The sequence below is a fragment of the Camponotus vicinus genome, unplaced genomic scaffold (genome assembly GCF_025532165.1).
Source record: "Camponotus vicinus isolate PSW18456_S1 unplaced genomic scaffold, iyCamVici1.0 SCAF_5, whole genome shotgun sequence".
Lineage (NCBI taxonomy): Eukaryota > Metazoa > Arthropoda > Insecta > Hymenoptera > Formicidae > Camponotus > Camponotus vicinus.
In genome coordinates this window covers 2,102,682-2,116,148 of record NW_028141977.1, presented here as the reverse complement: position 1 = coordinate 2,116,148, position 13,467 = coordinate 2,102,682, and the positions used below count along the sequence as shown (strand labels likewise).

Here is a 13,467-nt window from a genome sequence, read left to right as displayed (position 1 = left end):
ATTATTCCATGTAATAAATTATTTTGTATTAAATTTCAAATTATATTTTACATTAACTTTTGTAACTACCAAACCCTGTATTGAAAAAAATAAAAATACATAAAAAAAAATTTTCCTCCTCGATGTATCTCTACCTTAACGAAGGCATTTGCCGGGTGAGGAGGTTTGAGTACTCTAATGAACCTAAGAGCTATGCCGGCGATAACATACGCCGATATTCATATAGACTATTTTTATATTTATGATAATCTTAAGTATGATCTTAGATTGTTTCTTAAGATTCCGTTTAGTTAGTAAAATAAGTTATATAATAAATAGTTATATAACATTTTCCAACTTACTTAAGATGATCTTAAATATAAAAGTGAATTATGAATACCGGCCGTAGTTACCGGTAAAATCAGCCATGCCGGACAGGTCGAAGGGGAAGAGTCAGACTAAGAGAGATACCAAAATTATTATATTATTTATTTATATTAATTGTTCATTATATTAATATATTAATTAATACATATTAATTATTATATAATAATATAAATTAATTATTATATATTATTAATTATTATATAAAAATATTAATAATTCATTTTATTTAAAAATATTAATATAATAATATTTATTATATTATTATATTAATATTTTTAAATAAAATGAATTATTAATATTTTTGAATAAAATGAAGCAAAAGAAACAATAATTGAAAGAATAAAAGAAAAAGACTTCAGCAATTTGAATATTTGTTAAAAATGCCTGAAGAAAATTGGCCAGAAGATATTCCAATGGACATCACAAGAAGATGTTAATATTATATATATATATATATATATATATATATATATATGTATATATAATTTTATATTGTTAATCGCGCTGAGGAGGATCAAAGACGATTCGAAACGTTCGTTTTGTAGTTTTTTAATTTAAAATAAACAACAATTAATAAGAAGGAAGCGTTGTTTCCTTCCTATGCTCCAACTACCGCGCTTTGGCTTTTATGTGCCAATTTTGATTTAATTGATATGAAATTAATTTTTACGAGCAGAAATTATTTTTTATTGATGTTTATGTAGAGTCCAATATAATTCGTTTTCGACGTTTTATCTATTTTTCAATCATTTAAGTATAATTCGGATTAAAAACGCGCACTTTAAAACATCGAACGGTAGAATCGTCTAAATAATTAACATGTAACGAAAAGCTCCATAAAGGATACATTAATCTTTTAATAAATAATTATGTTATTAATCTATATAATCTAAAATATTTCCATAGTTTAATATTCCGCGCATATATTTGTTAAAGTACGTAAAATATTTCGATGACGAACGGACAATAACATTTTGGCGACGTAAACAACAGCGCGCTAATGTTTACATGCCACGACTTTGGTATTATTCGCACAGTGACACTTGAGCAAAGATAGTGATACGAAATATTTTGTATATTATCGAATTAATAATTAAATGATTATTACAAATCACGACTTCAATTATATTAATCTTTCGATCTTATAATTCGTGTTAATATACATATATTATACATATATCAACAATGAAAATAGCATTTAATGAGCATTTCAGTTAGTATTGATTTGGCTCGATATAAATGTCGAGTGAATCATACGTCCCTCGTGTGTTCTCTATCTTTTACAATATAATAAAGTGCATTTCTTGTATAATTATTCCGCGATGAGGCGTGCCGTGCAAGGTATCTCGCAATCGTTCCATAATTATAATTAGTATTTTCGAGAGTGAGTGCCACGAGAAAATAGCAAAGGACGAACAAGGGAGGAAACGGAGATTGGGAAAAGCATAAAAGACAGGCAATGTATGAGGAGCAATGAAATTGCGTGGTGATTTATAAATTTTTTTATTTCATTTATATTATTTTTTAATTTAAAAAATTACTAGCGTAAAATTAGTAAAATTATGATTACCTGATGGATATATCGTTACGTTTTGAACGGTTTCAACGAATCTAAAATAATAAATTATACTTTATCAGGAAATATATTTGACTATATGTGTTAATAAAGAAGTAATTTTATTCGTATAGAACATATAGTAATTTTATTCGTATCACTATCTATATGTTATTGAAAATTCATTGCCGAAATATTTTACGTACTATAAGATATGTATACAGGGTCGAAGTAAAACAATCGAATTATAAATGCAAATAATTAGCATAACGAAAGACTCCGTGATAAATTGTTTAATAAATAATCAATTTTAATCAATTTATTAAAATACTTAATTAATTTAATATTCCGTTAGTGTATATTTTATAATATATAAAATATTTCAACAACGAATTAATTATCGATAACACGGTGTTCGACTTCGGTAATATAAAATATAAACACTAGCGCGCTATGTTATGGCTTTGTCATCATTCGCACGGTGACTCTCGAGTAATAAAGTAGTGGTGAGAAACGCTTCGTATATTGTAATTTTTTTACTAAACACGATTACGATTAGTATCGATACATAATTTGCTTTAAATATTAATAAAAATTTATTAATTGAAAATTAATTAACGACATGAAACTGTATCGCAACGATAAATCTTTATTGAATCGAAATCATTTATTACCGCGAATAAAAATTGAAACAGGAGATACATAAACGGGGATAAGAGAATTAATTATGTTATGAACTTTCGATTAATTAATGCTTATTATAATATTTTTTTAACAATTTTAGAATTAAATATATTTCGACCAATGCTTTAAATTTTCTCAATCCTTGTTAATTAAACACACAATTTAATCGAGAATCGATTAAATTATAGGAATCCAAAATATTAAATAATCACTTCGATCGTTGCGATTTTTACGAACAAAAAATAATTATTATTTTAATACTTAGAGTCACAAATATATTCCATCCGAGTTACTTTATCGTTCTACTTGACAATCTAAATATAATTTGGATTGTGAGAGAACACGAAGTAAAACAACCGAATTATAGATGCAAAAAATTAGCATAACGAAAGACTTCATGATGAATAGTTTAATAAATAATCGATTAATCTTAATCAATAAATTAAAATACTTCTATAATTTAATATTCCTCACGCAAATATTTTATATTACCGAAAATATTTCGGCAACGAGAGAATTATCAATAACACCGTGTTCGACCTTGATAAACAGTATCGCGCTATTGTTAATACGTTACACGGCTTTATTATCATTCGCACAGTAACCTTGAGCAATAAAGTAGTGACGTTTCATATATTATCAAATTCTTTCTCTAAACACAATTGCAAGTGCAACGAGGAACTTTTCGTGAATAAGTGTAAGTGCAACGAGGATTAAAATGCCACGAGAAAAGACCGAAGGAAGCAAAAGAAAAAAGGAGGTTTTGGAAGTGGATGGATCAATAAGAGAGATATGATGTGAATCATTAATATAAATTATTTATCACATTCATTATTTATTATATTGTTGCGTCCCCGCGTCCTGTCCTGCCGAATGTATTCGTCACCCGTTGAATTCTTTCGAAGAAGATCGTTTTCGCGCGCGTTGTCAAGATATTGTTATAAACAACTGTCAGAGAGTCTAAGCCCAGCTGTCAAGTTGTGCGGACGCGCGTCTATTTGTGATCCGTTTTACGATTATTCTGAATTTTTGTATGTTACTCGCGATTTATTAAAATTCTTGTGCACCTTAAATCGCGTTATTATTTACGAGTGCACGAGCGTCAGCGTATGCCGATTGTGTCGCGCGCGTTCGATATATATCGCGTTCGATATATACCGCGTTCCGCGGACGCAACAATATATAAATTATTTATCAATAATATATATATTCAAAATATACATATCTCGTTTCGTTTTATTTCTTTGATTGTGATTTAATAGTGATTTTAAATTGTAACATATATAATACATATACTTATAAAAAATATTCCATTTTATTTTAAAATAATTAAAACATTTATAAATTTTTTTATTAATTAATATTTTCAGATACTTTTATGTTTTATAAAACATTTCAAATTAATATATTTATTTAAATATTTCATATATAAAAAAATAGAAATTTTTTTTTATCGTATTTTTAAAAGTTTATATCTAAGAAATATAAATTATTTTGTAATTACGCAGTTTATAATATTAAAATATATCTACTTAAAAGTAAAAATGTAAAAATTAATTGCGCGCAATAATTAGGTTTAAAATCAATTATTTTGAACATTGCTTTGTATAATAGATGTTCTCTTATCCTTTATATTTTTATTTATCGTTTATATTTGCGAATTTAAATTTATGTACTATATTACAAAATAAATTTCAAATTATGTATTATATTATATATAAAATTATATATAATATAACCCTCCCATGGGGTACACCTTGTCGCGGTGGGAGGGCTTAGTACTTGGATGGTGCCTTGAGGTTTATCTTAAATTTTTCTATTTATGATAAATCTTAAGGTGCCTGAATGGGAAGCTAAGTACCCTTTTGCGTCGTCGGTGCCGTCAACGTGCCGTGGACGGCAAGCGCTTTCGCGTTACCGCGTTTTCGCGTTGTAGTATTCTCGCGTCGTCGCGTTTTCGCGGAACTTTTGGACTTTTCATATAAAATCCCAATTTCATTTATTGTCACGAGTCTGTACTTCCGATGCCAACTAACTAGGATGTTTCGAGTTTGCACACGTTGCTATGCAATGTACACTCTTGCTTCGTGCTTCGTCAAGTGATTCGGCCCGAATTAGTTAGAACTCGATCGATTGCTCGGAATGGTCGTCAATGGGTCCCTTCTCTTTGCTCGTCTACAGCCACACGCACTGCGTGTGTTAACCCTGTCGAGGAGTCGAGTGGATTCTCCTAGGCACGATTTTCGCTCGGTAAAAGGGGTTGCCTCCCCATTTTCTAAATTGCTGAATGTTAGCATTTAAAAAATGTGGGTATCCTCTTCTTTTGCCGTCTACTAGCCTGGTGTAGCATATAGCAACCGCGGGAGGCATAATATGTCCGGGCGGAGCACCTGAAATCGTGCTTAGCGGGTCCAGGTTCGATATGAGATAGGGTAATTATGCGCGAAAAAGAGTTGGTGCACTTCATTTTCCTCTATTTCCGTCAATCGTTTCGTCTTCTTTCCGGTTTGGGCTTAGTCCTTGCTCGTTGTATCGTTGCATTCCCGACCTGTTGACTCGAAGCTGATTTTCGTAAGTGAAATGGGATTTTCGCTCGTACCGAAACCGGGAGTGCGGTTCAAAGTATATACATATTAAGTATATACATCGCGCGATCAAATAGAAAATTTTTTATCGTACCGAAATAGTGCGGGAACCGTTTAGTATCGCGCGTGAAATAGCGAAAATAGCGATATAAAAATATCGCTTGTGAGTGCGGGAGTGCCGTTAAGTATCGCGCGCTTAAGACGAGAGGAGGAGGAGGCCTAGGAGAGGCATCAGGCTCTGGCAGAGCAACCTTCTGGTAAGCAATTTATTTATTTGTAATTATATATTAAATATTAAATATATTTATTATAATTTAAATTAAACAATTAATCGCAACAATTAATTTGATGTTTTTATTTATATTTTTTTATTTATATTTAAATAAGAGAGAATTAAAGAAAAAGATTTTTAAATTAAAGCTATAATCTTGTAAAGGTGTAAGCTTTTATAAAGTTATAAGAGAATTATTAGTAATTTTTTTTTAAATTTATAGAATTATTTTATTAATCTGCTATTATTATATGCATCGAATATAAAATTCAATGTATACAATAATTTTTGAAATATTAATTATTTTGAATAACGCTGCTACATTGGAATCTTCTTTTGTATGTTATAGAACGATGCAACAACCCTGATGATCTGAGAGGAGGAGCAGGCCTAGAAGAGGCATCCTGCACCGGCGGAACAACCTGATGGTGAATATTATTATTTATATATTAATTGTTATAAATCGTTAACTTGTTATAAACGAACAATAATTTGATCTTATTATTTAAATGAATTAAAGAGAAAGACTTTTATAAAAGTCATATAAAATTTTCTATTTAAAAAACAGTTTCAAAAATTTATAAAATTTTTCCATGCGTGTTTATCTGCTTATTATTTTACACATCGGATATAAAATTCCGCGCGATAAAAATTTTTTAAAATATTAATTGCATTTTATGAACATTATTATAAATGAATTTTATATTTGTATGTTATAGACAACTAGCTTCGATAACAACAACTCCGCTGTTGCGCATCAGTGCCGGTGAGTGAAAGAAACTTTTATTTAACTTTAAGGTAACGGATTCGTAGAGATTGCAAATGTAGATGTAGATGTAGATTGTAGATTGTAGATTGTAGATTGTAGATAAATCCGTTGCCTTAAAATGGATGAGCTAGGATGGATTAAATTAAATAAATTAAATTAAATAATTAAATTAAATTAATTAAATTAAATAATTTTAATAAGTTCTTTCGAACTTATGCTTTACATCTATTGCAAAAATATATTGAAATATTAATTAAAAAAAGAAGAGATCAAGAAAAGATTTTTTTGTAAAGATTTTGTCTAATTTATTAAAGAAAGGACACCCATTAACAATTATCAGCTTTATCAATTTTTGATGCTAATTTATTCTTATAATACGCACTTATTTTCTAATTGCTCATAGCTCATCCATCGTAAAATTTGTTTGTAGATATTGTTTTTAAACTTTACTTTAACTTAATATAAAGCCAAATGATTAATTAATTAAATAATTTGTAATATGATAAATACACACATTAATTTTATATTTTATTATAAAATATAATTTATAGAAATTTGTAGTAATTTGGCTTTATTTCAGTTAAAATAAAGTTATATTCAATATTTAACGAACGATCGTGAAATCAAACGATCGTTACTAAATGAGCGTAAATATTTCACGCTCTTTTGCCGGTAATTATCCGGCAAAAGAAGGAGTAATTATCTCCTTCTTCGATCTCTGATTAGAGATCGAGAAAGAAAGTGGCCAGGATCAACGAAAGGTAGGTTCAACTGGCCTGAAGAGTATGGTTAGGGTACGCGGTTAGGGCACGCGGTTAGGGCACGTGACTAAAATATATACATGATTAGGTGAGGTGATGATTAGAGATAGGTTCCTCAAATCTCGAATAATTTTAGTTAATCAGGAAGTAGGGTTGTTAAGACTATTAAGTAAAATCATTAAAATTCTTCTATTAATATTAGGGTTGTTAGGGCTCTAAGATCATTAGAATTCTGTAATAGTAGGATTGTTAGAGCTATTAAAATTATTAGAATCCTTTAATAATAGGGTTGTTAGGGCTATTAAGTAAGATTTATTCTTTCTTTTAATATTCCAATAATCCTAGGGGTAAATTAAAATTATTTTCATTAAGTTGAATTTATTTTTAAAAACGTTGTAAAAATAAATATAACATGTTTTAAAAATAAAAATGTTTTAAAAGTGAAATTTAAATTATCCAAATTATCTTCAGAAATATTAAAGAAATTGCATAATATTTAACATTTAAGAAATCTTAACATGTTATACTTTATTTTAAAACTTTAAAATATATGTGTATTAAATCAAATATAATATTAAATCCAAATGTTAATGCTATCAATATCAAATTATTATATCGATGTTATTAAATATTTGAATAAATCGAATATTATTATTTGATATTGATAGCATCATAAATTTGTAAATTGTAAATTATAAATTATAAATAGCTATAATTGTATTTTAATTATAATCTAACATTGACATTTTAATTGTAAAATACAATACAATTATGACTATAATTATATTATATGAAATTGTATTTACGATTGTAAATTCTTATGCAAAATTACACGAAAAATTATCGAAAGTATACGTATAATGATTACATAATAGTAATTAACATAATAGTAATTAACATAATAGTAATTCATTAAATTAATGTATTTGTTTCTGTAGTATATATTTTTGGAATATTCATAAAAGAGTAACTGTTTGTATTTTTATGTCAAAGAGTCATTAATAAATTCGGAAAATTTTTATATGAAATGTAAAAATTCGATGCTAAATTAATGATTAAATATAAGCATTATCAAATTTGACGGACGCCTTCGTTACAGAATCGCGAGTCAATTATTATAAATTTAATGATATGCTTTCCATTAGCTTTATTTATTTATGAATTCCATATCGCGCGGAACTGAATATTCTTAAAATAAATTATTGAATTATTGCGAAAATACCGTGTTTTTTCCGCGTTCTCTTCGCGTCCTTATACGAGATTATCATTTTAACAGAAGAATTTTATCGCTGTCCCTCTCGTCAGATAATATTCCTAAATATTGCTAATTAAATATAAAAAAATGTCGAATAAGAGAGTGAAGATTCGATGTGATAAGTCAACGATTAAATATTAGCTTCACAAAATTTAATGATCACCTTCGATATTATAGAATCGCGAGTTAATTATTATAAATTTAATAATTTGTTTTTTCAGTTATATTTGTATTTACGAATTTTTTTTTTTTCGTATCGGAAAATATTCATAAATAAATTAATAAATTACCGTTGCGAAAACACCGTGTTTTTCTCGCGTTCTTTTTCGCGTTCTTAGACGAGATTGTCGTTTTAATAAAAGAGTTATCATTGTTCCTTCCGTTAAATAAACGTTAATGAAAGTTGCGTGGCTTGTATCGCCGAGGAGTCGAAACGATTTTCATCATGGAGAATTATTTCTCACCGGTTCTTGTGAGATCCATTCGCGACGTCTAGTTCGGTGCCCTGTTGAAAATTGGGAATTTTTATTGTAAGATTGAAGGAACTAATCCCAGGTTTTCCTGGCAATTTCCGAAAGCAATGATTTCGGTAGTAATTCAACGACGATATGCTTCTTTAACGTCGAATTAATTTAAATAATATATATTTAAATGAGAGAAATGTATCTTTTCTTTTCTTCGTTAAAAATGTTCTATCATTATTAGGATTAGTATTATTATTGTCTATATATATAATGCCAGAAAGATTTAATAGTAGATTAAATATGGATATAGCGTTGTGTATAAATTTTAATTTTTCAAGTAATTTCATATTGTAATTAAAAAATGATTACAAACGAATATATTTTTAATTAATATAATTTGTCTCTTTTGAAAAATTATTTTTAGGTGCTGGGGATATTAACATTAATTTTTAGTTTCTTTTAAGAAACTATTTGCAGATATTGGACATCCATCGCCATTTTGAAATATTAGTTTTTAGGTATATACCATTTTATATATATGTATAATAAAATACATGCACAAATTCACGTATCCAAAATATTTTTCTAATTTTTAATAATGTTATATATTATATATAAACGAAATTATACATGAATGTTACATAAAATGTGCGAATACTTAAAAATTTCGAGACAAATCGAATGGGTACCCCTATATCAGTAAGATATTGATTAAAAGAAAAGAAATTATTAATTTAAACGTTATAAGAATAAGAATCTAGAGAATTAATCCAGAATTAATGGTTTAAAATTATTTGATTTATTTTATTTTGCACACTGTTCGAATTGAAATTTTTTAAATCTTGCTGATATCGGGTTCGATTCGTCTCGCGCGCGCGAACGGTACTCCAAATTATATGTGTTCGCACATTTAACACAAACTCCAATAATGCATGTATTTTATTATTTATAAATATAATCGTTCGTAATCACATTTGAATAAAAAAGGTCGTTATATTCATTTAATTTTCAATAAAGAAATATATTTCTTAATAATGGAAGAACATGTTTTCTGAGGTGCATATCAATTTCGTGAATTGAAGATAATGACGAGGGATAATTGTCGTTGATTTATTATTGAAATCATTGCTATCAGGAATAGTCCGGAAGATCCAGGATTCGCTCCCTCCTACAGTGAAGTTCCCGACGTTCAATGGATCACTTAACTTTTCTTCGCAGATTGATCTTGCGAAATCTGATGTAGAAACAAGTTGTTAATCGTTCTCTATTTTTAAGATCGCTCCTCTTTTTATCGGATTACCGGTATGTCACTCGCATATCTGCAATTGAATATTCTGAATATTATCGATTTATTTATTCATCGCGTTTTATCGCGAATTTTAAATCGCGATTTATCTTATAAAAATTCGCAGGTAAATTGGTCAGTGAATTGCATATTCACAAACATTACAGACCTCAAATGTTTGTCGAAATATTTTCGATTTTCTATATTTACGTTATAATAATTATATCGCGCACGTGTCTATTGAGAGCTTCGATTATTATATTATAAAAATTATACGTATCGCGATCAAATATTCCGCATATTATCGACTTATTTATTCGTCGCGTTTTCTCGTGAATTCGAGTCGCGATTTATCTTATACAGATTCGCAGTTGACTCGGACAGAGTACTGTATTCGTAAATATTACAGTCATCAAATTGTCTGTTAAAATATCTTCGCATTTATGTGATAATTATATCTCGCGCGATTATAATGTCTATTGAGGCGCTTCGATTATTATATTATAAAAGGTATACATATCACAATCGGATATTCCGAATATTATCGATTTATTTATTCGTCGCGTTTTCTCGGGAATTTTAAATCGCGATTTATCTTATAATTTAATCGTTGACTTATACATTGAAGCTTTGTTTATCTTTCCACGTCTTTGAATATTGTTTTTAATAGTTCGTGCAAAATGCTGGTAGTGCAAATATTTTCTTCTATAATTTAAAAGACGATCGATAACTTTATTAATGACTGTTTTAAACGTGATTCTTTACATTATTTAAATCTTATTAAACTCTACAATTACATCGATTATTAGAGGGACTTTGAAAATCATTCGTTCCGTTATTTTCTATTAAACGTGGCCACAACGCGATTTTTAATTATATTTTAAAGTTTATAGAGCTCATTTCATCTTATTCAGCTAATCATGCGCGAAATAGGATATGTATTTTATTCTCAATCGTGAAATTCGTATAATGTCGCGTATTAATCGCAAATAAATCGGACAGTGAATTTTATGTTCATAAACAATACGGATCACAAATGTTTGCCAAAATATCTTCGTGTGTCATCATTTGTGTGATAATAATTATATCGCACACGTGTCTATTGATGGTTTCGATTATCATATTATAAAAATTAAGCGTATCTCGCAATCGAATATTCCGATTATTGTCGATTTATTTATTTGTCGCGTTTTCTCGCGAATTTTAAATCGCGATTTATTTAGTAATTTAATTGTTCATTTCGAAGTTTATTCTATCTTTTCATTTTGAATATTTCCTTTGATAATCTATACAAAATGCCCCAGTAATGCAAATACTTTCTTTTACAATCGAAGAAACAATCAATAATTTTATTAGTGACTCTTTTGATCACGATTATTTACGTTATATAAAACTTATTAAATTCTATTATTGCATATCTATTATTAATAATAAATGTCGCGTAATTAATCTTCGCTGATCAGTCTCGTCTGGACTATGTAAAAATTTTTAGTAAATTTTTTATTATACGTATATTTTGGACATTTTCGTGTAATAAATTATTCCATGTAATAAATTATTTTGTATTAAATTTCGAATTATATTTTATATTAAATTTGTATTATATTTTGTCATATATTTTGTAATATGTATTTAGCATAAAAATATTATATTAAGCATAAAAATGTTAGGTTGGTATGAAATTTATAATAAAAATATATAAAAATAATGTTAGCTATATTAAAATGGAACATATGAATTCTTTATATTTTATATAAAGGAAGAGACTTAAAATATTTTGCAACATCTATATTTTTCGAGTCTTAATTATAAAAACTTCAGAAGAATCCGTGATTAATTTGACAAATTCTATACATGTATTAATAATTAAATTTTTAAATAATTAAAAAAATGATTGATAAATATCAAAGATCAGTTTACTGCTCTTAAGAAGATTTATAGAAATACGGTTTAAAATGTTTTTATCCCACAGCAGGCATTTTATGTTTTGTAAATAAAAAGATATAAATATGACAATATATAAATATAGAAAAAGATTTATTTCATCTTTGAATATTACAGTATCTTCCGCGATTGAATAATTTATTTACTATCAATTTACATACATAAGTATCTTGTTATACAGCACTGGTGCTACCGGCATTTCGTGCACATAGCACGGAACAAAACCAGAAATTGTGCACATTATATATTACCCTCTGAGAACAGTCATGGACATTGGCTTTGTAGTTCATGTCACGTTTTCAATATCCATAGAGGGAGTATCGCTTTCAGAGATCACCTAAAAGCAGGCCATGACACCTCTCAGTCTTCTCTCTGTTTCTAGTTTGAAATGTAACCTCCTTATTTTAATCAAACGTGATCAAACGCACGTGTGAAAAATGGCTAAGTCGTTGCGTAGTAAATGGAGAAGAAAATGCAGGGCGGTAAAGAGAGAACGTTACGCGGTAAAGGAATTAGACAGATTGAAGAAGACCCTTGGCGTTGATGAAAATGCATCTAAAGATGTTGAAATGACAAATATTCAAGAAATTGCTACAGGTATAATTTCACATTTGCACTAACATAATAAGAATACTAAATAGATATTTATAATAATCACAATAAATATATATATTGTAACAATTATAATAAGTATTATAATATCATATGTACGTAATGTAACATGGTAATGTGTTTTACACTGTAGTTGTTGACGCAAAAAAAATCAAGGAAGACCAGGCTAAAGCTAAGGACGTGAAAAGCGATGCAATCACAGATCAAGAACAGATGGAAGTAGAAAAGATAGAAAATGCCAGAGTGTATAATAAGAAAACATTGCGTGATCAGTATGGTAATTATCCTGTATGGATGAACAGACGAAAGGTGCTCAAACATAAAAAAGGTAGAGCAAAAATGCAGAAGGCCAGCAAAGTAACAAGCAAAAGGCTCACCAGACGACAGAAAAAGGCAATAAAACAAAATTAAATATTTCTCCACAAATTGTGAAGTTAATTTTTTCGCGCTTATAAACCTTTAAATATTATAAAATTTAATTATTTCCTTTTATAAATATTTCTTTTTATAAGAAATTTTATAAATCTCTCTTTTTATAAATAATTACATTATTGCACCTACTGTAAAGGACAGGTGTAGTTGCAAAGTTATGACAAAATTATCTTTTTTATTTTTATGTTCCTTTTTCTCAACCAATTTGTTATATTTAGGTGAACGTATCTGAATAATTTTCACCTTCTTTCGCATATGACTTTTGATTAATATCTTTTACTGATTGTGAGTAAAATTTTTCTAAATTATGGTTTGCATAAAATCATCTTTTTTAGCACTTTTAATTATTTAAATTTTGTGAGTAAAAAATGCACTCATTTCTTTAATACTGTATATAATACACTCTATCTCCACTTTGCTTTCAAAACTTAAATTAAAAAGTTGCAGATACAAATTCATATTGTTTTATTATATATAAAAGTTG

At 28.0% G+C, this 13,467-nt stretch overlaps 1 protein-coding gene and 1 long non-coding RNA gene across 2 annotated transcripts; both read left to right on the top strand.

Annotated features, from left to right (window-relative positions):
- Nucleotides 1-5,305: 5,305 nt before the first annotated feature.
- Nucleotides 5,306-6,523, top strand: LOC145971420 (uncharacterized). The gene is made up of 3 exons (XR_014438875.1): nucleotides 5,306-5,447; nucleotides 5,811-5,889; nucleotides 6,181-6,523. It is a non-coding gene; the product is annotated as an uncharacterized LOC145971420 (long non-coding RNA).
- Nucleotides 6,524-12,305: 5,782 nt separating this feature from the next.
- LOC145971720 (protein LLP homolog) lies at nucleotides 12,306-12,977 on the top strand. The gene is made up of 2 exons (XM_083099663.1): nucleotides 12,306-12,536; nucleotides 12,685-12,977. The coding sequence occupies exons 1-2, from the start codon at nucleotides 12,377-12,379 to the stop codon at nucleotides 12,960-12,962; spliced, it is 438 nt and encodes a 145-aa protein (XP_082955789.1). The 5' UTR covers nucleotides 12,306-12,376; the 3' UTR covers nucleotides 12,963-12,977.
- Nucleotides 12,978-13,467: the final 490 nt, after the last annotated feature.

Coding starts and splice junctions, on each gene's coding strand:
- LOC145971720 (XM_083099663.1), top strand. CDS start 12,377: ATGGCTAAGTCGTTGCGTAGTAAATGGAGAAGAAAATGCAGGGCGGTA. Junction 12,537..12,684: donor TATTCAAGAAATTGCTACAG/GTATAATTTCAC, acceptor TTTACACTGTAG/TTGTTGACGCAAAAAAAATC.